Raw genomic sequence first — 24,986 nt, forward strand, 5'->3', positions numbered from 1 at the left:
TCAGGAATCCAGCATTTTTTCAGCCAAGGGGTGTACCACCCTTCATGGCCAAGGACAGTGTGCTCCCTGCCCCCCCCAGCAGCCCCACCTACCAAGTCTCTTTAGCGGGCCTTTGATGGTGTTCAACCAACCCGGTGGGAGGCAGAATCCACCTGTTCTTTCCGGGTTAACAGAAGTTAACGTCGGACAAGTGGGTCATGCAGATAGTTCACAGAGGGGAGCACTATTCCTTTTTTCCATTATGAATCTTCCACTATCCTCCCCCAATGACTGAGGGAGGACCATCTCTACATTTTGCGGCAGGAAGTGCAAGCCCCCTTGGCCTAAGAGGCTATCAAGAGCTTGCTGGCACCAAAAGTTGGGCATGGTTGCTATTCCTGCTACTTTCTGCTTCCCATGTAGGATGGAGGCCTTTGGACTGTATTGGATCTGCACACTATCAATGCCTTCCTCCAAAAAGAGAAGTTTAAAATGCACAGTCTGGTCTTTTCTGCCATTGACCCCGGATACTATATGTTGGCATTGAATAGTCAGGCTGCCAATTTATGTATTCCCATCCTGCCTTGCCCATTAGCGCTTCCTGTGGTTCATGGTGGGACAGGAGCATTTCCAGTTTGCGTGCTCCCTTCAGTCTCACCAGTGCCCTTTGTGTGTTCATGAAAAGCGGTGACCGCAGCTCAACTTTGAAGTTCTGGGGTACCAGTCTTCCCCTACCTCGATGAGTGGCTGTTGCCACAGTCAGCCGTCAGCCACCTCCAGACTACGAGAACCTCCTGTTGTCTTTGTGGTTTACTATCAACATGCCAAAGTCCCACCTGACTCCTTCTCAGAGGCTCCTTTTTATAGGAGCCATTCTGGACACTGCTCTATTTCAGGCCTTTACCTCAAAGTCCACGACATTTAGGCTATGATGCAGATATTTGAACCTACGTCCTGCATTTCAATTAGGATGACTCGAAGGCTGCTGGGAGTGATTGCCTCCTGCATCTTGCTGGTGGAGCAGGCCAGGTGGCTTATGCGGGCTCTGTAGAGGAATCTGAAGTCCCAGTGTACTCAACATCGTGGGGACCTCTCCAATCATGTTCACTTTCAGTGGTTGTAGCTGAACCGCAGTTGGGTCAGCAGGAGACTCCTCTTCCTTCCCCACCTAGAGCTGACAGTGGTGACTAATGAGTCACTTCTAGTTTGAGGTGGCCATCTGGGAGAGATGGAGATCAGAGGCCTCAGGGGTCACGGCCACCCGATTGATGACAACAAATAGGCTTCCAGTGTCAAAGGGAGGCTGGTACAGGTGCTCACTGGCAACATCTCCACCATGTGGTACTGCAAGAAATAGGACGGGGTGGGGTCATGGACCCTGTGCCAGGAGGCATTGTGCCTCTGGAAATGCCTGGAAACCAAGAAAGTTTCCTGTTGGTGAACCACCTGGCAGGATCATTGAATGCCAGGACAGACCAGCAAAGTCATCAGTTGCACTTTGAGGTGGCACAAGGTCTCTTCCGTGAATGGGGAGAACCTTGGCTGGATCTATTAACCACCGCTGAGTGCACACAATGTCAGCACTCCTGCATGTTGGAGCTTCTAAGGGCGTCTCTTGCTTGGAGACCAGTTCTACCTCGAGAGCAACTCAGGACTTCTATTTGCCTTTCTGCTGATACCACTCCTGACCTGAGCTCTCAAGTAGATCAGGGCAGAACACAAGTCATCCTAGTATTTCCGGATTGGACACGGAGAGTATGGTCTCCAGAACTCCTGAGCTTGAGGTTATGTCCTCTGATCAGGCTTCCCCTCTGGGACGACCTGCTGTTGCATCAGCCAGGCAGGGTTCTGCACCCATACCTTCTCAATCTCCACCTTCATGCTAGTAGATTGAGCTGCAACAGCTGAACACCTTTGACCTTCCTCTTGAGGTGGTTTACAACTTGGCAGCCAGGTGTCCCTCACGAAAACTGTTTACACCTTTTGGGACAAATTTGTGTTTTGATCTGGCACGTGGCAGATTGACCCTTTCCAGGCCAAGTTATCTGCTCTACTGATGTTTGTTCTAGACTTTCTTCTGGTTGCCAAATCAGCCCTCCCTATTTAAATTACTGGTTTTGAGTGGCTTTTTGAAAGGCGTAAAACATATGTTTCCCTATTCTCCCTTTGTGATGCCCCAATGGGACCTTAATCTGGCCCAGACGTTTCTGATGGACACACTGTTCGAGCTGCTTCACAGCTGCCTCTTATAGCTTCTTACCATTAAGACTCTGATCCTCGTCGCCATCACCTCCGCAAAGCAAGTGAGTGAGTTTAAAGCTGTTTTTGTCGTTCCTTCTACTACCTTCTTCCAAGACAAACTGGTTCTCCCTGCTGAAAGTTGTGATTCTGTTCCATGTTGGTCAAACCTTCACCCTGCTGGCTTTCTATGCTCTGCCTCACTCTTCTAAGGAGGAGGAGGAGAAATTCCATCGATTGGTCCCTAAAAGAGCACAGAGCTTTACACAGATTGGACCAAACACTGGGTGGCCAACCAGCTCTTCGTGGGGTTCTCTGTAGTGAAAAAAGGCGCAGCAGTGCAGAATAGAGCCATCTCCCTGTGCATCATGCTCTGCATAAAGATCTGGTATGCATTGGTCAAGAAGCAGCTTCCTGAAGGACTGCATGCTCGTTCTATCAGAACCAAAGCTGCTACCTCTGCTTTAGTACGCAAAGTCCCTGTCCTAGACCTCTGCCAGGCATACGTTCACAAAGAACTTGTCTGAACAGTCTAGTTCGCTGAGAGGGGCATTTTGCCTCATCGGTCCTGCAAGACTTTCTGGTTTGAGTCCATTCACAGGCCTCCAGTAGGTACTACTTTGATATCTATTCAAAGGTAAGGATTATGCGCGTAGAAATCTCTATCAGAAGTACAAGTTGCGTACCTTCGGTAACCATCTTTCTGAAAGACTGTCTAGCTGCAGATTTCTCTCCGACTCTCCCATCTTTATTTTTCTGTGGTTCAACTCTATCCTTTAGTAAGATCCTAAGTCTAGGAATCTGCACACGGTCTACCAATTTGCTTTTGGGTCTCTGTGTCTGGGGGTGCTGACAGTTTTGAGAGCAACTGACATCAGCAAGCAGTAGTGGCACCTCTATAGGCCCCACACATTGCCGGAGAAGAGAGGAATCCGTTCAGAACCGTAAGACATTACCTTCCAGCACACAGATCTGCTGTTGGAAAAGGTTCCTTATCCAGTCGGACACCTGGGGAATATTCTAAAGATGAGAAATCTGTAGCTAGATGGAGGCTCTACTAGAAAGAGCGTTACCAAAGGTACGTAACTTGTTCTTTAATTAAGTTATCCAAGTGTGTTATGTTCTATCCTTTATAGCAAACATAAAATAACAAAAGTAGATCTTTTTTTTAAACTCCGCTTTATTGACAAAACACAGTGCTTTATTATACATTTCAAGTAATTTGTTATACAGTGCTAATCGTTAAGCATATTTTATTTCTGCATTTTTTTATGGTCTGAACTTGACCCATTACTGATTCTGAAAACCCATGTTCATTATATGAACTTTCTCATACTTGCTGTTTAATTTCTATACTTTCCAGGCCAAATTAACAAAATTCCCGCAACTCAACGCAGCAATGAAAATTGCTGCGCTGCATTACATTAAAGGGAGGGAGCAGAACCGTGCCAAATCTACTAAGATATAGCTGTGTTTTTTCTCTCCCTGCGCTGGTGCACTGTAGGCTTCCTTATGCCAATACACATGGCCTTGCACAGTAGTACACGGGTGTGTGATGTCAAGCATACGTTTTGTATTGGAAAGGGACCCTCCAGGTACAAAATATTAAGCTTTGACGTATTTTAACACTTTCACAACTTTGTATGTGTGCTGTACAGTACAGCATGCATGCACATTTAGGAACTGTTTTAGAAAAGAAAACTGTTTTCTAACTTTACGCCTGTCCTGAGCAGGTGTATATTCCTGGCACAAATCTAGGTCTTCCAAGGTTAGGAGATAGGGATTAGCGTCAAAACCCATGGGTAGTTGCACAGGAGCAGCCATGTACCGCCCCTTGCATGCCCTTTAAAGTAAAGTCGCTCTAAGTAGTGCAGAGTTGCTTTAGTGTGACTTTCCAATGCCAAACCTGTTTTATGGTAGAAAGTAAATCCCAAAATCAACAGTTGGTTCTGGGTATGCATCAGTTGGTTTAAAGGGTTGATGAATTTGGCCCTTGGTGTTTCCAGTTTTTTTTTTTAATTGAAGAGACAACAGTGTTACCTTTCTCTGGTAGGAACGAGGTTGGAGCTCATAGCCATTCAAATGTTGCAACTTTTCAACTTATAGAGCTGTTTCGTCATTTTGTATTCATGTTGTGTTCTGTGGTGTACGCAGCGATTTTGATGATGACTTTGTTTAAATTTACTGTCTCCCATACTTCGTGCTCAGTCATGGTAGGAAAGTGCCCCTGTATAAGCATGGTTTGTACACCATCTTCCAGTCTCCTAGTGTGCGAGATCAAGGGTCTGAGGCTAGAGTCTTTACTCTAACTATTCATCCCATAAGGTTATTTGTAACCATCGCCTCCAGAATGTCGCAGCCAACATATGGTCAGACAAAAATATTACATTTTAGGTGTAGTTTACCAAAATATCGTCACACTGAAGTAAATAATGAAAACTTTACACCCAGTCTCACAGTATTTTTGGAAACTGTATTTAGGACACAATGTTTGTCTGACGATATTTTTGATAATGATTTTTTGACGTCCTACTTAATGCTGAGCAAAGGGGTAGGGGCCTACTACAATTCAGCATGTAGAGCAGATTCTGTAAAAGTTGCCTGGCCAGAAAACGCCAGCCTACCCATAGGATTCACAATCTTGTACACACTGGGTCAAAATAGAATCGCAACATACTCTTTCTTGTGTAAATCACATAGATATTGACACAGAAGTTCAACATATGCTCACACATAATGAAGGTGAGCAAACCAATTTATGGGGACTTAGTGGATCTTTAACTGGGGAATGACATTCAAAATCCTTCTCTCACAGTTATGGAAACAAAGGTCTGTGGCCCTCAACTATAATGTCACTGCCACCACCTCCACTCAGAACATACTCTGGTTTGAAGAAACAGTCAACTGGATGACTGAGTGCACATAGAGCTACTCATGGATGGCAAATGGCAACAAAAAAGATGGTGCTCTTCCAACGGGTTTACGTGATTGTCAAATTCATTCAAGGAAAACAAAGGGATAGTTAGAAAAAATTGACACAGCAGGAATGCATATCTTTTCTGAGCTGTGACTTTCATCCACGAGCCTTTATTTCTAAAATTGAAAGTCATTTGAGGGGGCAGGGGAAAGAGAGGTTGGATGACCGGTATATGGGTCTTTGAGGAGTGCTGTGGACAGTCAGATACCTGGAATGGTCTTTTGGGAAGGATTCGGCCACAGAGGTATTTAAAAAAGAATTAAAAATCAAAAATAGTTGCACTTTAATATTGTATTTGCTGCAAAAATGCAGCAATAAGTGCAATTGTGCCGTAAAATTTCCATTTTTATGCTCACAGTTTTAAGTCAATGTTGCAATATCTTTGGCCGTCTGGTATGGCAAGCTTTAAATTGTGGACAAACTCTCAGGTTGTCACTATTGGGGAATTAGAGGTTGTACTTTGTACGTAATTTATGTGAATAAATTAGTTTCATGACTGTGTTATTGTCTTGTATCATAATGCATGTCAGTAGGATTGTCATTGAGGGAGTTTGCAGTGTCTTGTGTAAGTTCCTGAGCAGTGCATTTCACAAACTAGGCATTTGACTATTTTCCACATTTTGAAGTTTGACTAAAGTACCCTTTCTGCAGAGTTTTTTGGGAGTTAGGAAATTTGAATATTTTGCTGTTGTATTACTTTGATTGGTAACTGATGTTAATTGACCATCGTAGTTTCTCTTAATTAAGTTTGTGTTACAAATAGGCATACATCAATGTCCGCTTGCTTCTGCTGCGTTGGTCAACAGCCCATAGTACACAATTTTTACATCTCACCATACTCTTACTCGAACAAAAGAATTTGCTATTCTCTATATTCCCAATATGTAAATTACAAAATCTTTATTTTGTATTGTGATGAGAGGTAAGTGATGTAAAAACATTTAAGTTTCTCTTTTCCAAAGGGTTGTTCTTCACCATTTCTTAAAGAAATAGTGTCCTAGCAACTCGGACTATTGTGGCGTGGCTTTGTTGAGTTGACACACATTGAAAGAGTAGTGCAGGCAAAAGTATTTAAAATTGTATCTTTTTTTAAATGATAAATATAAAAGGTAATAAATACCTTGTCATAGCCACTACTGTCTGTTTCCCTGTGATACACATGCAGTAACTGACTTTATTTTTCCTGGATTGCGCATTGTTTTAGAGTTTTCTTATCGTATTATGTTGGTTTGGACAGTCTGTGCTTTTGTGTTAGTGAAGCAGTGACATATTGGCCTTGTAGTTTGTGACTAACGTAATGTGTGTCTGTTTCGCCCGCAAAAGAAAACGATACTTTGACAAGGATCAACACTTGGCTTAAATACCTGAAGGGAAAATATAACGTAGAAGTTAATTTTGAATCACTCCAGCAAACTATCTCCTGGCTATCAAGCTCACCTCTTTTATAATTAAGAAAACACCACCTGGCTTTCATTGGGTGGCAGACGGTGGTGGGTTGCAGTTGTTTCCTGCAGCATGTAGGGTGTGTATCTTGTGTGTTTCTCATTTAAACATTTTGTATGGCAAACATTTATGGTTGCAATTTTCTTTTGAAGAGACTATTATTGGTGGTAGGAAGTACTGAATCCTTCCATTGTACTGATCTAATGAATATGAAGATAGAAGACCACGCTGTGGTTGTTCCCTCAATAGTCCATGAGCCTGGTGCTCTTCTGCCTCAAGCTTCTTGCTCTGAATACCATGTTGTTGACATCTGTCTTGTTTTCCCATCCTTACAGGGGTAATCGGGATGGCTTGATCAGAGCCTCCAGTAGCCGACAAAGCAGCACAGACAGTGAAATGAAGTCGCTGGAGCCACGGCCATGGAGCAGTACAGACTCTGATGGCTCCATCCGTAGTATGCGCCCGCCAGTCACCAAAGCCAGCAGCTTCAGTGGGATTTCTATCCTTACACGTGGTGACAGCATTGGTAGCGTCAAGGGGACCACATGCAGGACCAACAGGCCAGGTACTAACTCACTTGGGCATGGCTAATTACTTTCAGCATGTAGCTCAGTTTCTCTTCTGGTGTTTTCATTGGTGAAGTCAACTTTAGAATTATAATCTCATTCTTATTAGAAATCAATGATGGACTTTGGCCCTGGTATGGGGCAAGCTTCTTACTTGGTGAGTGGCTGGGAGCTAATAAACTGGAAGAGGCCAGATGCAAGAGTTGAGATTCATAGGTGCGCAACAGAGGTTTAGCTGCTTCACTGCACAATTATTTAAATATAACTATTCGTTGACACAGCCAAACAGTGTTTTGTCTGAATTGAGTAATTCTCTGATGCTGCAGGTCATGAATCAGGCTGATGCTGACCGAGAAAGCTACTGAGTCCAGGATCGCCCTTGGTAATGCTTTTTTTGCAGGACCTGGCATGGTGCACCTGGGCCAAATATCAGAATTGAGCTTGCTTTGCACTTTTGTCTTGGACAGAAAAGAAGTGCTACAAGAAGGGGGTTAGGTTAGTTGTAAAGACTGAACCTTTTTGTGCAGTGAGCTGGATAAGGTCGAGGACCTCAAAAAAGAATTTGGGTTCTTTGCAAAAGGCTGAGCTGTGTAATACTGCAAAAAAAGGATTTATATCTTATTGCTGATACTGTAGTATTTCATAAAAAGGGTGGAATAAGCAAGGATAGATCTTTCATTGCCTAAACAGATGCCATGCTAAAAGGAGAGGCTGGCATTTCCTTTTTGGCAACTGGGCTGCCTACGGCAGGTTGCCAGAGGGGGGTTGAGCTTTCATTGCAGAGACTGAGCTGTGTAAGGTAAGGTTTGCTCCAGCAAAAGTTTGAAGATTCTTCACATAGACTGAAGGCTTATAGCCAAGGTGACATCAAGAATAACTAACATTTCTTGTGCAGAAGCTGAGCTGGAAAAGCTAGGGTTCCACTGGATTTGTTTGGGGGAAACTGGGAGTATTTTCACTCATTAGCAAGTCAGAATGTTGTCCATGACACTAGTTTAATTCTGCTCCAATGTCTTCCCAGGCCTGTCGTTGGTGGCCCCTGATGTTTGCAACCAGGTCTCCTCCTCCTCCCAGTCTCTCCGAAGCCTCATGCCTTGCACTGCCCAGCAACATCCACTCCAGCCTGCTCCCCAGCAACAGCCACTCGGCAACCACATGCTGTCGCAGGTGAGTCATCACTTAAGTGTTTAGCTGCAATACCAGACTGTTCTTTAATCCATGCAGACTTGAAAGCAGCTTCTCTTTGAGCTTGTGGCTGAACTGGTGTCATCTAAACATAACGAACCCCACATTGTTAGAGGCAATTCACTAAACAGCTTCCTCTCTGCTGTCTTTGTGGAGATTTGTGTACCACTAGGATATTTATAAATTTCTCTTACCATATTAAGTAAAGTCCTCACCAGGCCTTAATACTATTTTTCTTTGATAAGGTTTAGACATTGATGCAAAAACAGATGGAGAGACTGGCTGAAATGCCCAGATCGGGAATGTGCCTGCCTAAATATTTACAAGCACCTCGCAGATAGTCTAGCCCTTTTATTAGTGAGAAACCTAATTCAACAACCATCATTTGCTTTGGCCACTTAGTTTTGCTTCAGATGGATACTTCAGATTCCTCACCTTTAGAATATCCCCGGGCATCGGATCTGGAAGATATTTCAGCATAGCTTTTGTACATCAGTAGGTGGTGGTGTGCTCCTCCATCCCAGAATCATTGATGTTTATTCTATTCTTTCTGCACTTTCTTATACCTGAATATGGAGCTAGCTGTCTTGTCAATTGGCAAGCTTTTTTGTCTTCTGGATTGCTATCCAGTGTTTGAGGGAACATATCCCCTCTTAAAACCACTAGATGTAATCCTTGTAGTGACTATCGCAAACAATTTTATGTGACATCCACACAAGGTGGGTGTCTGATGTTTGGGGTTGGGCCACAACTCCAAGTTGTGTGAGGAGTGTGCTCTGATGCGCCTCAAGGCAATCCTGTAACTTGAAGCCAGTCTGTACCTCACCGAGCACCACAGTAAGTTGCGTAAGAGTATCTCCCGCTCGAAGTTGAGGATCCGGACCTGGGACAGATCATTGTCGGGGTCAAAGTCTTTGAGTAAGTCAAAATCCAAAAAGAAGCACAAGAAGTGCATGCTGGCCTCATCCCAGCCCTACTGTTCTCCGTCTGAGAAGTTGTGAGGACGTGAAGATGCTCTGTGATTTTGCTCCCGCTCCCCTACTGAAGAGCCGATTCCTAAGCTGATTTTGATGCACCCAAATTCCTGTGTCCATTGGCGATACCACAATAGATTGTGGCATTTAAGGAGGTGAAGCACCATATTTTTGGCATCCTAGTGGCTCCCACTGGTGTGCCTTTGGGCTTCACGGACCCACAGAGGACTCGATGGTTATAGTTGGCTGGACTATACTCGTCGCCGTGTGTGCCTCCTGAACCCGTTTGGGGTTCAGCTTCGACTCCGGAACAGACTTCAAGCCTGGCACCAAGAGCCATACCTGTTCCTGCCACGTTGACATCGGAGGAGGACATTGATCCTATTCTGTCCGACTCTAAACTACGTCCTTCTCAACTTCGTCTAGCACAGTTCCAATGTGCCTGGGCCCCATGCACTCTGACTTTGATAACATAGTGCCTTTGCCTAGGAGCCACCAAGGCAGTCTTCCAACAACTATTTGGATTGGACTCTAAACGAAGTCAGACAGCTTTTGGTGATGATGGTAATGGTAGGGAGGAATTCTCCCCACAATATGATGGCAATTTCTACATGGACCTACAAGAGGCCAGTGGGCTGGACACTTCTCTTACACAGGATTAGGTTCTTGTTCTGGCCCTTCCACAGTAGAGTTTTCTTCGTTCGTCATAGTAGGTAGACCGCGGCTGAAGTTTTAGACTTGCAGCTTTGTAAGGTAAAAACCCATGTCCTAACGTAAGCGTTATAACCCCGACATACCTCATTAGAACCCCAACTGCTATTCACCGAGGTCCGACCGACACCCTGGTAGGCACTTGCTCCTTGCCCATTGTAAATAAACTGGCAGCACATCATTGTAGACCTGCTCTGGGTGACCCTGCCTTCCTGACTTAGCGCCCTTCTCCTGAGAGCCTGGCAGTAACAGCATTCACCAGCAGGGTTAACCCCAAGTCAATTCTCACTGCTCTGCCCCTGGACTCATTAAAAAAGAATTGAGGTGTTAGGGAAGACAATGTTTTCGTATGCTAGCCTCGTACGCAGGTCAGTCACCACCAGCTGTTTTTTAGAAGGTTCTCCCATGCGTTATGAAACTCGTAACTGAACTCCTACCAGAAGTCCTGGAAGAATTTTGCCTCAGTTTATCACAGACAATTCAAAATTGCCAAATACCTCATCTGGTGAGGCCTAGACACAACTGACTGTTTAGGCAGAGCACAAGTGTGGTGCTCCAGCACCACTCGTGGATGAGATCCATGGGCTTGTCCATGTTCAGGGGTCACTTATTCATTTACCTTTTGACAGATCTTTCCTCTTTGGCGAGAAGGCAGTTTCAGCCCTTAAGTGCTTCAAGGAGTGTAGCTACTGTGAGCTCCCTCGGTCTTTCCACACCTGCAAGGCAGTATCCCAGTTTCTTAACCCCTTTCAAGGCATCACTAGGGGTTTCACCTTCAGGCAGCGTCAAGGCTCACCACCCCCACAACAGGCACCCCATTCCTTCGAGGTCGATGTAGGTGATCAAGCAAACAATTCTAGGGCCACAGGGACAGCAAACGTCCCGAGACCCCAGTCCCTCCAGTAGCAGCCCCCAAGGCACGTTAGTTTGCCCTTTGCGGCACACGACCACCCATGGGAGGCAGGATCAGTCATTTTCTCCATGAGTGGCAAGCCAGACATTTATGGTAGATGGCTGTGCAGACAGCCCAACAAGGCTATGCCTTGCCATTTGTTTCTGCCTCTGCATTTTCCACCCACCCCTTTGGCTCTAGGAAGACAGTTTGTCCATTTTGCTGCAGAATTTCAGGATCTTTTGGTGAAGGAAGCCATAGAGAGTGTCCCAGCCATGGAAATCAGAGCTGGATGTTACTCCCGTTTTTTCCTTGTACTAGAGAAGGGCAGAGACCTTTGTCATATTTTAGATCTTCATCTTCAACTATTTCTTCCTGTGGAATAGCAACTTCAAGATGCTCATTCTAGCCCAGGTTCTGTCTGCCCTAGATCAAGGAGACTGGATGGTGGCACTGGACTTACAGGAGGTCTATTTCCGTATACCCGTCCTACAGGACCACAGGCATTACCTGCAGTTCAAGGTGCGCCACAATCATTTTCAGTTTGCCGTGCTCCCTTTTGGCCTCACTTGGGCACCTTGTGTTTTCATGAAGGTGATGGGGGGGTGGTTGCAGTGTACTTCAGAATGTGGTGAGTATCATTCGTCCCCTAAATCAGTGACTGGCTGTTAAAGGTGGGCTGTCCACAGTCTGTCACGGGCCACCTCTAGATGATGGTGAACCATCATACAGCAGTGGGGTTCATTATCAATGGGGCAAAGTCCTAGCTGGTGCCTTCGTTGGCGCTATCCTGGATTCTTTGTGTTTACGTGGCTTCCCTCAGAATGAACTAGACCAGGAGAATTACACCAATCTGCAGCAGGACGCTCCTTCTACATCGCAGCCAAGACCTGGAATGACCTCTCCCTCCAGCGCCGTACGACCCCTAACTGGCAGTCTTAAGAAAGAGACTCAAGACCTGGCTCTACGACAGAGTGACAGCGCCCAGATAACCCTAGGGTTGACAGTTTTGTGCTTTACAAATGCTGATTGATTGATTGACAATTAAGGCTGTGATCCCAGTATTTCAGCCTCGGTCCTGGGTCACAGTGAGGATGGCTCTGAGGCTTCTTTTCCTATTGGCCTCCTGCATCCTGTTTGTCAACCATGCCAGGTAGCATATGAAGGCTCTATAGTGGGATCTGAAGTCTCATTGGTCTCAGCACCAAGGAAACCTGTCCGAATCCATCCAGGTTTCGGATGAGACTTCAAACAATTTACAGTGGTGTGGCTACTTGACTGCATTTGGACCAGCGGCTGACCCCCTAGCCCAACCCCACCACAATCTACTGGTGGTGACAGATGTATTACTGCTGGGCTGGGGAGGTCATCTGGGATAAGTGGAAATAAAGACACTTTGCAGGTGGTAACCTGCCTCCACATAAACTTGCTGGAGTTGTGGACTATTCACTTGGCGTTGAAAGCCTTCCTGCCATTAAACTGGTTCACATGCTTATGGACAACACCACAACCTTGTGCTGTTGCAACAAACAGGACAGGGTAGAGTGCTGGCTCAGTGCCAAGAGGCTCTGTGCCTGTGGATTGGCTGAATTTTTCAGGCATCTCCTTGATAGTAATCAATCTGGTTTGATTTTTGAACTTCAGGGCCAGCTAACTCAGCCGGTGACTCCTAAGGGATCATAAATAGCAGTGATTCCGGGAGCTGGTGCAGGGCATCTTCCAGCAATGGGGAGAAACCCGGCTCTAACTCTTCGACATCGCCAAGAACACCGTGTCAACATGTTGTACGTTAGAGTTACCAAGAAGACTCTCTCTGAGAAACTCCTTCTGCCTAGAGTGGAGCACGATACTCCTGGATGCCTTCCCACTGCTACCTCTCCTGCCCCCAGTTCAAAAGATCAGGAACAACTGGGTCCAAGTCATCCTATTGACTGTGGATTGACTCAGGAGACTGTGGTACCCAGAACATCTGGGAATTAACATCTGTCCTCCAATCAGGCTGTTGCTTCTGGAGAATCTTCTATAACGCCATCAGGGCAGGTTCCTGCACCTATGCCTGCCCATCTGTGGAGTGTGAGCAGTCCAATTGATCTAACACCTGAAGTAGTAAATGTCATTGTTGCATCTAGGTATTCCACTACAAAGTCTGTTTGTCTGCCATGTTTTTGCTTGGTGTGGCACGGACCAATTGCAGGCAAAACTGTTGGATGTATTACTCTTTGTTTTGTCTTTGGCCCAAGAAGGACTTGCTGTGGGCACTATTAAAGATTACCTCTTGGCTCTGTCGCCCTCTTTATGTTTACCTGACTAACCATCCTTTTTGAAAATACCTGTTGTGATGTGTTTTCTAAAAGATTTCGTCCACTTCTTTCCTCCTAAACCCTTTGTGATGCCAAAGTAATTCCCTGTGCATTTAGAGCTATTGCACAACTGCCTCCTACATCTCCTGACATTGAAAACTGTCTATTTTGTCGCAATCGCATCAGCTCGTCACATGAGTGAGCTTCAAGCTTGGTCAGTCCAGCCACCCTACACCATCTTTCTGGGAAAAATTGGTGGTGCGGTCTAGAGTAGCCTTTGTATTGAAGGTTGTAACTCCCTTTCACATCCCTCTTGCCACATTCTTCTCACCTCTTGAAAGAGGGAGGGAAAGAAGGACGGATGGAGGGAGGGGGAGAAGTAAGGAGGGAGAGGGAGAGGGAGAAGGAGGGAGAGGGAGGGGGGAGATGGATGGAGGGAGGGAGGGAGAGGGACTTCACACGTAATCAGAAGTCTACAGAACGATGCAAAATTACAACATATAAAAAATTTAAGTTTCATTCCAATATTCATTGAATCACAAATTGGTTGTATGTTATGTCACAACTAAGCAAGCAAAAACGTAATCATTTGGTTGTAACAGCCAATATTGTTTCAAAGGATTATATAAAACGTTTCATGAGTGGGTCTTCAAACTTCCAAAGTTCTACAACATTCTGTTGTTGGTGATGCCCAATGCATTTCGGGATGGTAAATCCCTTCTTCAGGGGTCTCTATGAATACAAAAGGATAAAACTCTATATCGGTAAATGATGCTGTGTAGTATACAGGGATAAGAACACAAAAATGTAAATGAAGATGAAAATGGCAAGGAATGTTATGTTACGACTATTTATTGTGCGCACAGATACTCCAGCCAAGGAGCGTCCTGGCGCAGAGACAAGGTAGCACGTAACACAACCACAGGCTAAAAACAGAAACTAAGAAACAGCTAAAACAAGCTCTCCGAAAGGTCAGAAGGTCCTCCAGCAAGCGGATTTCAACAGGCAAGGAGTTCCATGCTGACGCAGCCATTACCCTAAACGAGCGGCCTCCCATGCGGCTAAGCCTGAATCTGGGAACCACCGCAAGGGCCAGACCCTGAGAGCGAAGGCTACGGGCAGGGACATACAAAGACAGACAACTCGACAGGATTTCCGGGCCTGTACCTCTCAAGATTTTAAAAGCAAGGCACAAAACCTTGAAGAGGATGCGCTTCCTGACCGGAAGCCAGTGTAGGGAGCGAAGGACACCTGTCACTGAGCAGAATCTGGGCAAGCCAACAATCGCCCTCGCCGCATCATTCTGAACCCGTTGTAAGCGGGTTAGTTCAGCCTGGTTAGCCCCAGCCAGGAGAGAGCTGGCGTAATCCAGGCGGGAGATGATAGTAGCCTGGATCACCAGCTGCCTGGTCGGGGCGTCAAAGAACTTGAGAACAGGTCTCAAGCCCCTCAGGAGACCGAAACAACAGGCCGCGGTTCTTTTAGTATGGCCTACAAAGGAGAGGCCCGCATCCAGCCATACCCCCAGATTTTTCACTTCCGATACCGGGATCGGAGTAGGTCCCAACTCTGAGGGCCACCAGTGGTCACCCCACAGCTCCACTCCCTTCCCGACGACCATCACCTCTGTTTTAGTGGCGTTTAGCTGAAGGCAATTGCCTGTCAGCCAGCTAGCCACCGCCTTCAGTCCGGACTGAAACCTGGGGGCCTCAATCTCCGCATCCCCACTGAGAGTAACCGCCAGCTGAGTGTCGTCAGCATATGAGACCAAAGTAAGGCCCCACTGCCTAGCGACATCAGCCAGCGGTCTCACGTAAAGATTGAACAACGTGGGGCTCAGCGAGGACCCTTGCGGAACCCCCATGGCCAGTGGTTGGTAGTTGGACTTGAAGTAGCGCAGTTTCCGTACTGTGCCCAGCACGGAATCCGTTTTGTGTGGGGTCGAGGGCATTGGTCCGAGTCAGATGTTCAGACAGGGCCAGGTTGACGTGGGCCTCCGTGATCTTGGCTGGCCAGGGTAACAACGAGATGGGGGCGATAGCTTTCAGGCTTGGAAGGGTCCAGGGTGGGCTTTTTAATGATCGGGGACACCACAGCTTGTTTCCACTTAGATGGAACAGTTCCCGTTTCCAAGGAGAGGTTGACAAGGGAGCATACGGCTGTACGCCCCATAAAAGCTTGGTCTCGGAAGAGAGCAGGCCTTACTGGATCGGATGGGGACCCAGATTTGACTTGCTGCGCAAGTTTGTCAAAACCATCCAAGGTGAGGGGGGGGAAAACAAGCAGTGTAGTCTGATGGTGGACCCCATTTATACTTTCCTCAGTGAACCCTATGCTAGGGAATGTCCTATATATAGCTTGGACCTTCCCCAAGAAGTAACATGCAAGGGATTCACAATGGGAAAGGGAGCTCACGGTCGTAGAGGTAGTCCGCTTCGCTGTGAGATCTTTTACGGCCTTAAAGATAGCTTTTGACGGATTCGGACTGTTCCGGAATTCGGTGGCATAAAAAGCCGCACGGGCTCGGCAGATAGCTCGATGGTAGAGCTTAACGGACTTGGCGTATGCAGCTTTTAGATCAGCCCCATAGGTTTTCCTCCAAGCCCTCTCTGCTCGTCTACAGGCACCCTTTAGGGCCCGGAGAGTGCCATCATACCAGGGACTCGACTCTCTGGGATTGATTTTAGTTGAAACGATGGGTATCAGAGAGTCCAAGGCCCTAGTTATCCATGAACAGAAGAGGTCATACCCCCTTTCCACATCCGTCAAAGGGCCCAACGGCTCCTCTAATAGAAGACGATGAAAGTCCTCTAGCCGAAGCTTTTTCCAAGCCCTCTTCTGAACCCATCTAGCCGTAGAGATGGAAGGAGTGGCCGAGACCGGGCAGAAGATGGACACCAAGAAGTGGTCTGTCCATTCCACCGGAGAGACAGAGGTAATTTGAATCCCCAACAGATTGGTAAACAGGGGATCCAAAATATGCCCCCCCAGATGGGTAGGCTGGGAAACCATCTGGGGAAGTTGAAAGGCCTCCAGGTCAGAAGAGATGGAACGCACTGTCAGGCCAGAGAGGGTGTCGAAATGTAGGTTTAGGTCACCCATGATAGAAAAGTTGGCACAGTCGGCGACCAAAGGGCCAACAGTGTCAGGGAAAGCATTTCTAAACGCCACATCACTGCCGGGTGGGCGATAGACGACCATCCCGGACAGGGTAAACTCAGGGCTGACAGAGACCTTGAACATGGCACTTTCACACCCGGAGATGTTTAGGGCACCCCAGACGCAAAGGTAGATAGATTTTACCACTAACGCGATACTTCCACCCCTGGACATCCTATTCAAGGTGTACATAGAATAGCCGGGTGGGCAGGCTAGATTGGTAATAGCGGTATCAGCGTCCTGTAGCCATGTTTCCGTCATGGCAAATACGTCTGGAGCTTCCTCCTCAATGAGGTCATAGATATGCTGATAGTGTTTCAGCGCAGACCTGACGTTTAAATTCAGGATCTTCAGAGTAGTAGGAGTGTCTGTAGTACGGCGGGTCTCCGAGGAAATAAACCTTGGGAGAGGATGCGGAGAGTCGAGAGCCCACCCATTACAAGGGCAATGATATGGGCCACGCAATGGGTGTACCGGTGAAAGGGTGCAACAGCGGCTTACCTGACCGATGGCAAACAGGCAATCCCGCGAGTACGTCAGCATGGTGGACCCAGGATGGTATGATAGTCCTTACACAGAGTACCGCGACGTCCAGCGCGTCCTTGGCGCAGACGGGCAGGACTCTGGCACGACTCCGGCCACGCGAGGACACGCCCGCTGCGCGATCCCGCTGCGCTAGGGGAGGAGCTTTAAGTAGGTGTTCCCAGGCTGCTCCTGCGCACTGAAGCGCTGGAGGGTAGAGACACCTCTATCCACACACCCCACTCCAAAATGGCGGCCAATACGGACAGGTCACCCACCCCAGAGCCAAATCCGCCAAAACGGCAGTGCGGGGGCCAATTATGGTGCAAGTGAAGGGCGCTGTCTAAAAGCAGGTATACAAACAAATTAAACACAAAAGTTGTTAAAAATCACGAAGGTGAGAGCAAATGCGCGCAGAGCGCTCACGCAGCTACCTTGTCAGGGGCGGTTTCAGGAGGGACTCGCCTTAAGTAGGTGTTCCCAGGCTGCTCCTGCGCACTGAAGCGCTGGAGGGTAGAGACACCTCTATCCACACACCCCACTCCAAAATGGCGGCCAATACGGACAGGTCACCCACCCCAGAGCCAAATCCGCCAAAACGGCAGTGCGACACAAGTTCACTGGAAAGTAGTTAGAATTTGAGGGTGACCAGAATGAGTAACATGAGAATGACAAAAGCCAGCATGTTAACCAAGATCCCGTGAAAAACGTGTGAAAGATACAGAACTAAAAAGTGAAAACACCTATCAACCACAAACACCTAGTGCCACCACGCCACTCAAACATATAGCGAACTGTAAACGCTTTCTGATTGCGAACCGCAATTTCTTATTGACTAGCGAGAGTAATGGTCACGAAGGTCAATGCACACAGAGCGTGCTTGGGATCTAAACCGTGAAAGGGAAATGCACATATGTTAAGAAATCAATTTGAAACCACTGATGATACAGAAGCACACCTACAAAAAACATGCGAGTACCTGAATCCTTATATAACAACAGAGTAGTTGACTCCACCACAGCCCAAGGATTTAACGTGTGAATTGGCAACACTGCGAGAAACACACACAAAAATGTGTCGACAAACAATACAACAACGTGGGTCTATTCTATCTTCCCGCAGAATAGGCACCTACCAGTATAATCTGGGTGTGTTCACAGCAGCCAAACTCTCACCATGCTTCTGGTGAACCCACACAATGTGGATGCCGGTATTTAAAATGGCGCCAGAAAATAGAACACTAACAAGAATGGTTCAAAGCCAGGGGGTCCTAGGGAAAATTTAAAGACCACAGGGTTTATTCCCCTACGATCAAATCAAACACAGTACGAAACCCAGAGGTCTAATAATATAAAAAACTAATTAATTAATCCGGTGAAGAACAGAAACAAACTAAGCCCAATAGATATTTCTAAGGGCAATCCCTTTGTCGGACGTAATCCCTCACTCACCCGAGGTGACATGCTTCATCATTTGGGATTCTCCTCCCAGAGGAAAAACCTCCTCTGGGGGGCTACAACCCCCTCTCTGAGAGGGAGGAGCTCAAGGATGTTTTGAAATACACTGGAGGATCAACTAAATCCACAAATGGTGAGCTGATAATGTGAGTGAGGGGTGCAGTGCTGATCAGAGACAATTAAGTGAAAGTTGTGTAGTTAAAACTAGTTCACGCACGGCAGACAAAAGGAAAAAGTTATTGTCATTTATATATAGCATCCGTACATAACCAGGATTAAAATCGTGTTCACCACCAGTCAGGAGGTTATAGACTGTGGTGGAAAATTAACAAATGCGGGTCGACATGTTTCTGCCGTCACGCCTATAGAAAGGCTAGGCTTTCATCAGGACCACTCACGCTAGTGCAAAAACACAACTGTGTGGAAACCACACAGATAAAGGATACAAACGACACACGAAAACCAATTGACGTGTGTCCGTAACTGGTGTGTTTCACCTTCACCCGTAAAGACTGGGTGAGTCACCTACCTCCGCCTGGCAACCGCTCAGGAAAGGAACACCGCTCTCTCCGTCGGTGAACCGGCGTAGTTATGAGCCTGAACCGGCTGCAAGACAATTAGTAAGAGCGGCTTTTGAAAGTGCCACCAACGGCTTTTGGTGGGCTCAAGCTTGCGTGCACCCGCCATCTGTCTTTCCTCTGTCGCCGCGCTTGATCGCGTTCACTTGCACTTTCGCTGCCGCGCGGCCGTGTCACTTTCACGGCCGCGCGGCCAATGCTTGTTCTTGTTTACTTTTAGCCCATTTAATATTATATTTGACATCACTGACAATTAGATGGAATAATCAGAAGCAGAATAAAGATTCGCACAGATGCCTTGTTGCAGTCATTTTGCCTGTGTTTTTTCTGCAGATATGATGTATGTGTCAGTGCAGTCATAGTGTCAGTGCAGCCGCAGGGATTCTGCCTGTGTCTTTACATTGATTTGCTCAACGTCTCTGCGTATTTGTTACTCTGCAGCCGTTGTGGCGTAGTATCCGTTGTGAATACACCCCCAGCTCTACAGTAATTGTGTTTGTATGGCTGTTGTGATTGTGCATCGCTGCAGTGATCGTGGAGGGCATTCCTGCCATGGCTGGGTCTCTGCAGTCCCTGCTGGCTCTTTCCCTAGGCCTGTGGTGATTGGCTGAATGAAGCCCGTTCTACGGCGCAGGAAACATGCAATAACGTCACGGCCTGACAGGCAGCGCCCCTTGCTCTCACAATGCCTGACTGAGATATCACTTCTGTATCGCTGGCATCAGGTGCTCACTCTGAGAGGAATGCCCAGGTGAGTCGCATACTTCCTGAAATCTCAATTTTAGAACGTGTTTATAAGCCCTCTGCCACGCCTCCTTTCTCTTCTACCTTTCACGCTGTCTTTTCTTTCTCCTTTTTCTGGCTTCACTCACCTGTCTAATTTCTCTCAGACATAGTCTTACCTGCACGTCTCACTCTCCCATCTCTATGATCTCTTCATCACCACTCCTCACTCCCACCTCCTCTTTCCCACCTCACTTTGGTCATTTTTTTCCTAACTTTGAGTTTTATTTCTCGACCACATTTAAAACTAAATTGCATCTCTTTCCCTCACTTCTCTCTGTTTTATACCTGACACTTTGTTCTGCCATTTCTCAACCTGCCTTCCATATCATTACCACTCTCTCACCTCTTTCACTCACTCCTAACTTTTTACAGTTTACCCCATATCTTTGCCACTTACCCACCCATCTCCCACCTCTCTCGGTGAAGGGTGGTGAACTTTGAAAGTGGTGGTGTGTAAACATTGGTCATAACCCGCACCAAACAAGTGAAGTAAGCAAGCCTGACTTTCCCCGGGTGAGAGCATGGGCTTGGAGGCGGGAGGGAGGTTCCCTTTCAGTAAAGTTTAAAGAAATGGTGGTAAATTGGTGCATTTTTTGACAGTTTCCATATAAATAGCACATCTAACGCATACTTATTACAATCAATAATAATTCATGCTGTTGCTTAAGTCTGTTTCTTGCTTCATTTTGAAGACAGCCTTAATAATTTCTTTTTATAGCCAACGGGTGGTTTGTCCCTTGTTGGTGCTGCTAACGCACAATTTTCGGGGCCCTTTACTATCTCACCCTGCAACTTAACTTTCTAGGTGCCTGAGGAATAAAATGAGTTGGCATCACCAACGATTAAACATTTTCAGTGCAACCCCTTTGGCCACACAATGAGAACGGCAAGTCAGTAGATAAGATTTACTCTAGGTTTATTACAAACTCCGAGCCAGGCTGATATACACCAATCGTAAAAATACAGTGTAGAAGTACAATATCAGGACAGGCAGACCAAATCGTCTGACAAAGTTTAGTCTCAACAACATGAAACAAACATGTCTTTTCTGTTCGCACTTGCCCCTAAGCAGGAAGGTGGAATAGGCCTACACTTGTCAAAAGAATTAGCAGAGCACATTGGCCTTTCATTATCGCAAAACTCAAGATTTCTGTGAGCTTGACTACCAAGTGGAATGCGGTACGGTCAAGACAATTTGAGCTATGTGCAACAGCCTATCTTCGTTCTTTCACAAATAAGTTATGGGCCTTGTGGTTTGCTTTACTGTGTGTGCTCTGCATGTTTGCAATCATCAGAAACAAACAGAGAAGCCTGAAAAATGGTGTCCCGGTACACGCGCACGTAAATAACTTGGGAAGAGTGAACACTGCTGAGCAGGGAGGAGCAGTAAAGGGGAACAAGCGATGTAAACTAAGACTACAACTCCCAGAATGCATCGTTTGGTTATTATACGAAAAAAGATCGCAGATTTTTTAAAAATGCACGCAATAACACGCAAAACAGGCCCCAGCAGGCTCAATCTATAAACAGCTGTTATTTGTTTTGTTTTTTACACTTTCCTTATGTCTTTACAAACATATACGCATACACATACAAACTTTTTGCTTTACGTGTATTTGCGATAGCAAAAAAAAAAACAATAGATATCACCTTGAAGACCTTATAAATCTTTAGACATGCAACACTTTATATTTCTGCACGTAAGAATATCTACCGGATAACTAACAACTTACAAAATACTCAAAGCGAGACCTATTGGCTATGCCAATGCTTGTTCTTTGAGTATTCTATATGCAGGTTTCCAGGCTAATCTGCCTGCTATCACCTTGCCTTTTCCCGTGAAAATAAAGGCTGTTTTATTCAAACGAGCTGAGAGTACATTTTCTCTACATCTTGGAAATGTTATTTATGTGATGTTTTTCAAGTGAAAAATACAATGCAATATTGGCATATTTGAGCCTAGTTTTGAATTCGGGGCTGCATATGTATATACATGTGTGTATATTATATTAATTATATTAATTATATTATATATATATATATATATATATATATAATATATATTATATATATATATATAATATATATTATATATATATATATATATATATATATTTATATTTTTTAATGCTCTGGGGTCCCCACACGTGGGTGGGACTATTCAGTGCTTATGACTTTGAGTATACCCCTGGAAGAGAACTAGGGTTACAGGTAAGTAACTTATCCTTACACCACAATGACTCCTAGTGTAGATAACCAATGAGACAGTGGTGCTCATTAAAATATTTTGAAAAATCATTTTGGAGGGTTACTGGGGTACAGGGGTTAATAGGACTGTAGGGACATTGAGAGGTTTCCTCATTGGCATACGAGTCTGAAGGGTTATTAATACTGACCAGAACCCATTGTGTTTCAGATTGTGCATGAAATTTGTTAGTTTCCTTATAGGCCAGTCCTTATTTAGACTAGTGCAAAATGTCTGGTTTCCCTTTCATCCTAAAGTTCCTTTTAATTGTTTGAAAGGTACACACTTTTTAAATGTAACATCTGTGCTGTCCCCAACAATAGGGTCTCTACCTTATAAAATTTAACTCCTGAATATTTCAATCTTGCCTAAAGAGGGAGCTCAGGTTTGTAAATGTATGGATTCTTTTAGGATGGGGCGGTGACGATTTGGATACAATTGAATAGTCGAGAATCAGAAAATGTATGTCCGAAGTACTCTGTAAAACTATTCCAAGGAAGGCTTTTGTACATATGCACATTACTTTTTACTGTGCATAAGCATGCGGTGCTCGTAACTCAAGTTCTGCACTGCACAGTTTTTGTCAGAGCACCCTTTGAGCTCGGAGTCACAAATACTGAGCAGGTGGAGTGTGCTATATGTTTAGAATGCCTGATGCTTTTTAATTGGATTCATGACAACTCCTGTAATGCCAATGACACCATTATCACTAAATGTATCTCCTGTACATTGGAGAAGCATTGTTACAGGTGATGGTTGCTTTCACTCGTGAATCTTGAGAAATTCTGCTGCAGCCTGGGTTTCTTGCCTAACTAACATTTTTATTTCTTATTTTTTATCTTCCCTTCTCCTGCCCTTTTGTTCTCTAACCGACCACTTTAATTGACCCAACTGCCCCTGTGTCTTCCTTCCCCCTTTTGTGCCCTCCCAATACCCCTGTGGCCCCTCTCCTGTACTCCTGCGATCTCCCTCCTGTCGCCCTTTCTTTCCTCTTGTCTAATCTTTCTCCTCCCCCCCCCATGTTTCATCTTCTCCGTTCCCTCTTCTTCCTGTTACCCTCATTCTTCTTCCCTTTCTTTTCATTCTTTTATTGACCCTCCTCTTCACTCCTGTTTGCCTTTATCTCCCCTCCCTCACTCTTGTTTCCTTCTCCTTACTCCCTCTTCATTTCTCCCTTTGCCTTCCTCCCCTTATCTCCTCCCACCTTTTTTCTCCTTCCTTCTCTTTCCTTTAACCCTGTTGCCCATTTCCATGTCCTCCTCTGGCTCCTTTCCATGTCCTTCTCTTGCCCCGTTGCATGTCCTTCTCTTGCCCCATTGCATGTCCTTCTCTTGCCCCGTGGCATGTCCTCCTCCTGCCCCATTGCGTGTCCTTCTCTTGCCCCATTGCATGTCCTCCTCTTGCCCTGTGGCATGTCCTCCTCTTGCCCCGTGGCATGTCCTCCTCTTGCCCCGTGGCATGTCCTCCTCTTGCCCCGTGGCATGTCCTCCTCTTGCCCCGTGGCATGTCCTCCTCTTGCCCCGTGGCATGTCCTCCTCTTGCCCCGTGGCATGTCCTCCTCTTGCCCCGTGGCATGTCCTCCTCTTGCCCCTCTCCATGTCCTCCTCTTGCCCCTCTCCATGTCCTCCTCTTGCCCCTCTCCATGTCCTCCCATCGCCCCTCTCCATGTCCTCCCATCGCCCCTCTCCATGTCCTCCTATCGCCCCTCTCCATGTCCTCCTATTGCCCCTCTCCATGTCCTCGTATTGCCCCTCTCCATGTCCTCCTATTGCCCCTCTCCATTGCATGCGCTCCCCTCTTAACTTGAACTCCCTCTGCTTCCTTTCCCTACTCTCCCACTTATTTCTATGTTCTACTCCCTCCGCTTCTATCCCTCACTACAACCCCTTTCTATCCCTCACTGCGTCTCCTTCCATTCATTCTTTTTCCCCCTCACTTTTCTTGTCTTCCCGCCCCCTTCCATTTGCTGTCTCTTCAAATCACTCTCCCCGCCACCTCTTCCACTTGCTTTCACTACGGCTCCTTTCCCGCCCTGACCCATGTGCATCTTTCTATTGTTCCTCCCACCCGTTTTTGTCCCTTGCCCTCCTGCCCCTTTCCTTCCCCTCACCATCCCACCGCTTTCCAAACCTCTCCCTTCTTTTGTCATCCCATCTAATCCTTCCACCGTATCCTTCTTGCCTCTTATCTTCCCTGTCTCTTGCCACTCATCCTGTCTTTTTGGCTAACTTCTATGAATGATTGTTGGACTGGTCCATAGCCAGTCCCAACTCTTCAGGCTTCGCCGCAGCCCGTTCAGTACACTCCAAGCTCTTGTCCCCAAGTTCTCCTTCCAGTTTCTCCTCCCCAGCAGTACAATATGGTACATCTCCTCTATTCCTTATTGCTTCTTGGTCTGTTTGCATGCGCTTTGTGAGCTTTGTAAGGTGTGTGGGCCTGTTTCTGGCATGGTCTGTCAGTGTGAAGTGCAATTGGACCGAATAGATTTGAAAACCTTGGGGGTGGCACATCCTGTTCATGCATGTTTTAAGGGTCTGAATTGTGGCACGTTCACGGTCTCTCTTCCATGGCAACCTTGGCTTCCATCTTGTTTGTACATTCCAGTCCTGAGAGCCATGCACAGATGTGACAGTGCACTCCACTCTACCAAGCAGCTTTCCCAATTCTGCCTCCCCAACCATCACTCTTTCTGCTGCCCCCACCACATTCTTGCATCACGTGCCTACGTTCTGCGGCACCTTCTGCTACAGTACAGCCCTCTACTTTGCCCAGCCACCACACACCTCTGCCATGCGTCTCATCTCTCCCTGCAACGCATTCTGCTATTCTAGAACTAGAGTACACAGTACTCGGCTAGTGAACTTCATTCTGACCTGCAAGATTCTTTGCTACTCCGTTACCTAGGCACCCAGTGCTGTTTGCACCTCAGGCCGATTTGCAGCACCCATTAACGTTAAGGATTGGTGGTCATACT

General features: G+C 46.3%; 1 protein-coding gene across 4 annotated transcripts in view; it reads left to right on the forward strand.

Moving 5' to 3' along the window:
* Positions 1–24,986, forward strand: part of R3HDM2 (R3H domain containing 2) — a 761,481-nt gene that overhangs the window by 490,135 nt on the left and 246,360 nt on the right. For 3 of the 4 annotated variants that reach the window (XM_085654627.1, XM_085654622.1, XM_085654623.1), the window contains 3 exons: positions 6,973–7,202; positions 8,225–8,370; positions 24,273–24,374. In XM_085654627.1, coding sequence (XP_085510753.1) covers positions 6,973–7,202; positions 8,225–8,370; positions 24,273–24,374 — 478 coding nt within the window. The remainder of the gene's footprint in view (positions 1–6,972; positions 7,203–8,224; positions 8,371–24,272; positions 24,375–24,986) is intronic. The other variant, XM_085654624.1, reaches the window with a different exon arrangement.

The sequence above is a fragment of the Triturus cristatus genome, chromosome 4_1, assembly GCF_964204655.1.
Source record: "Triturus cristatus chromosome 4_1, aTriCri1.1, whole genome shotgun sequence".
NCBI lineage: Eukaryota > Metazoa > Chordata > Amphibia > Caudata > Salamandridae > Triturus > Triturus cristatus.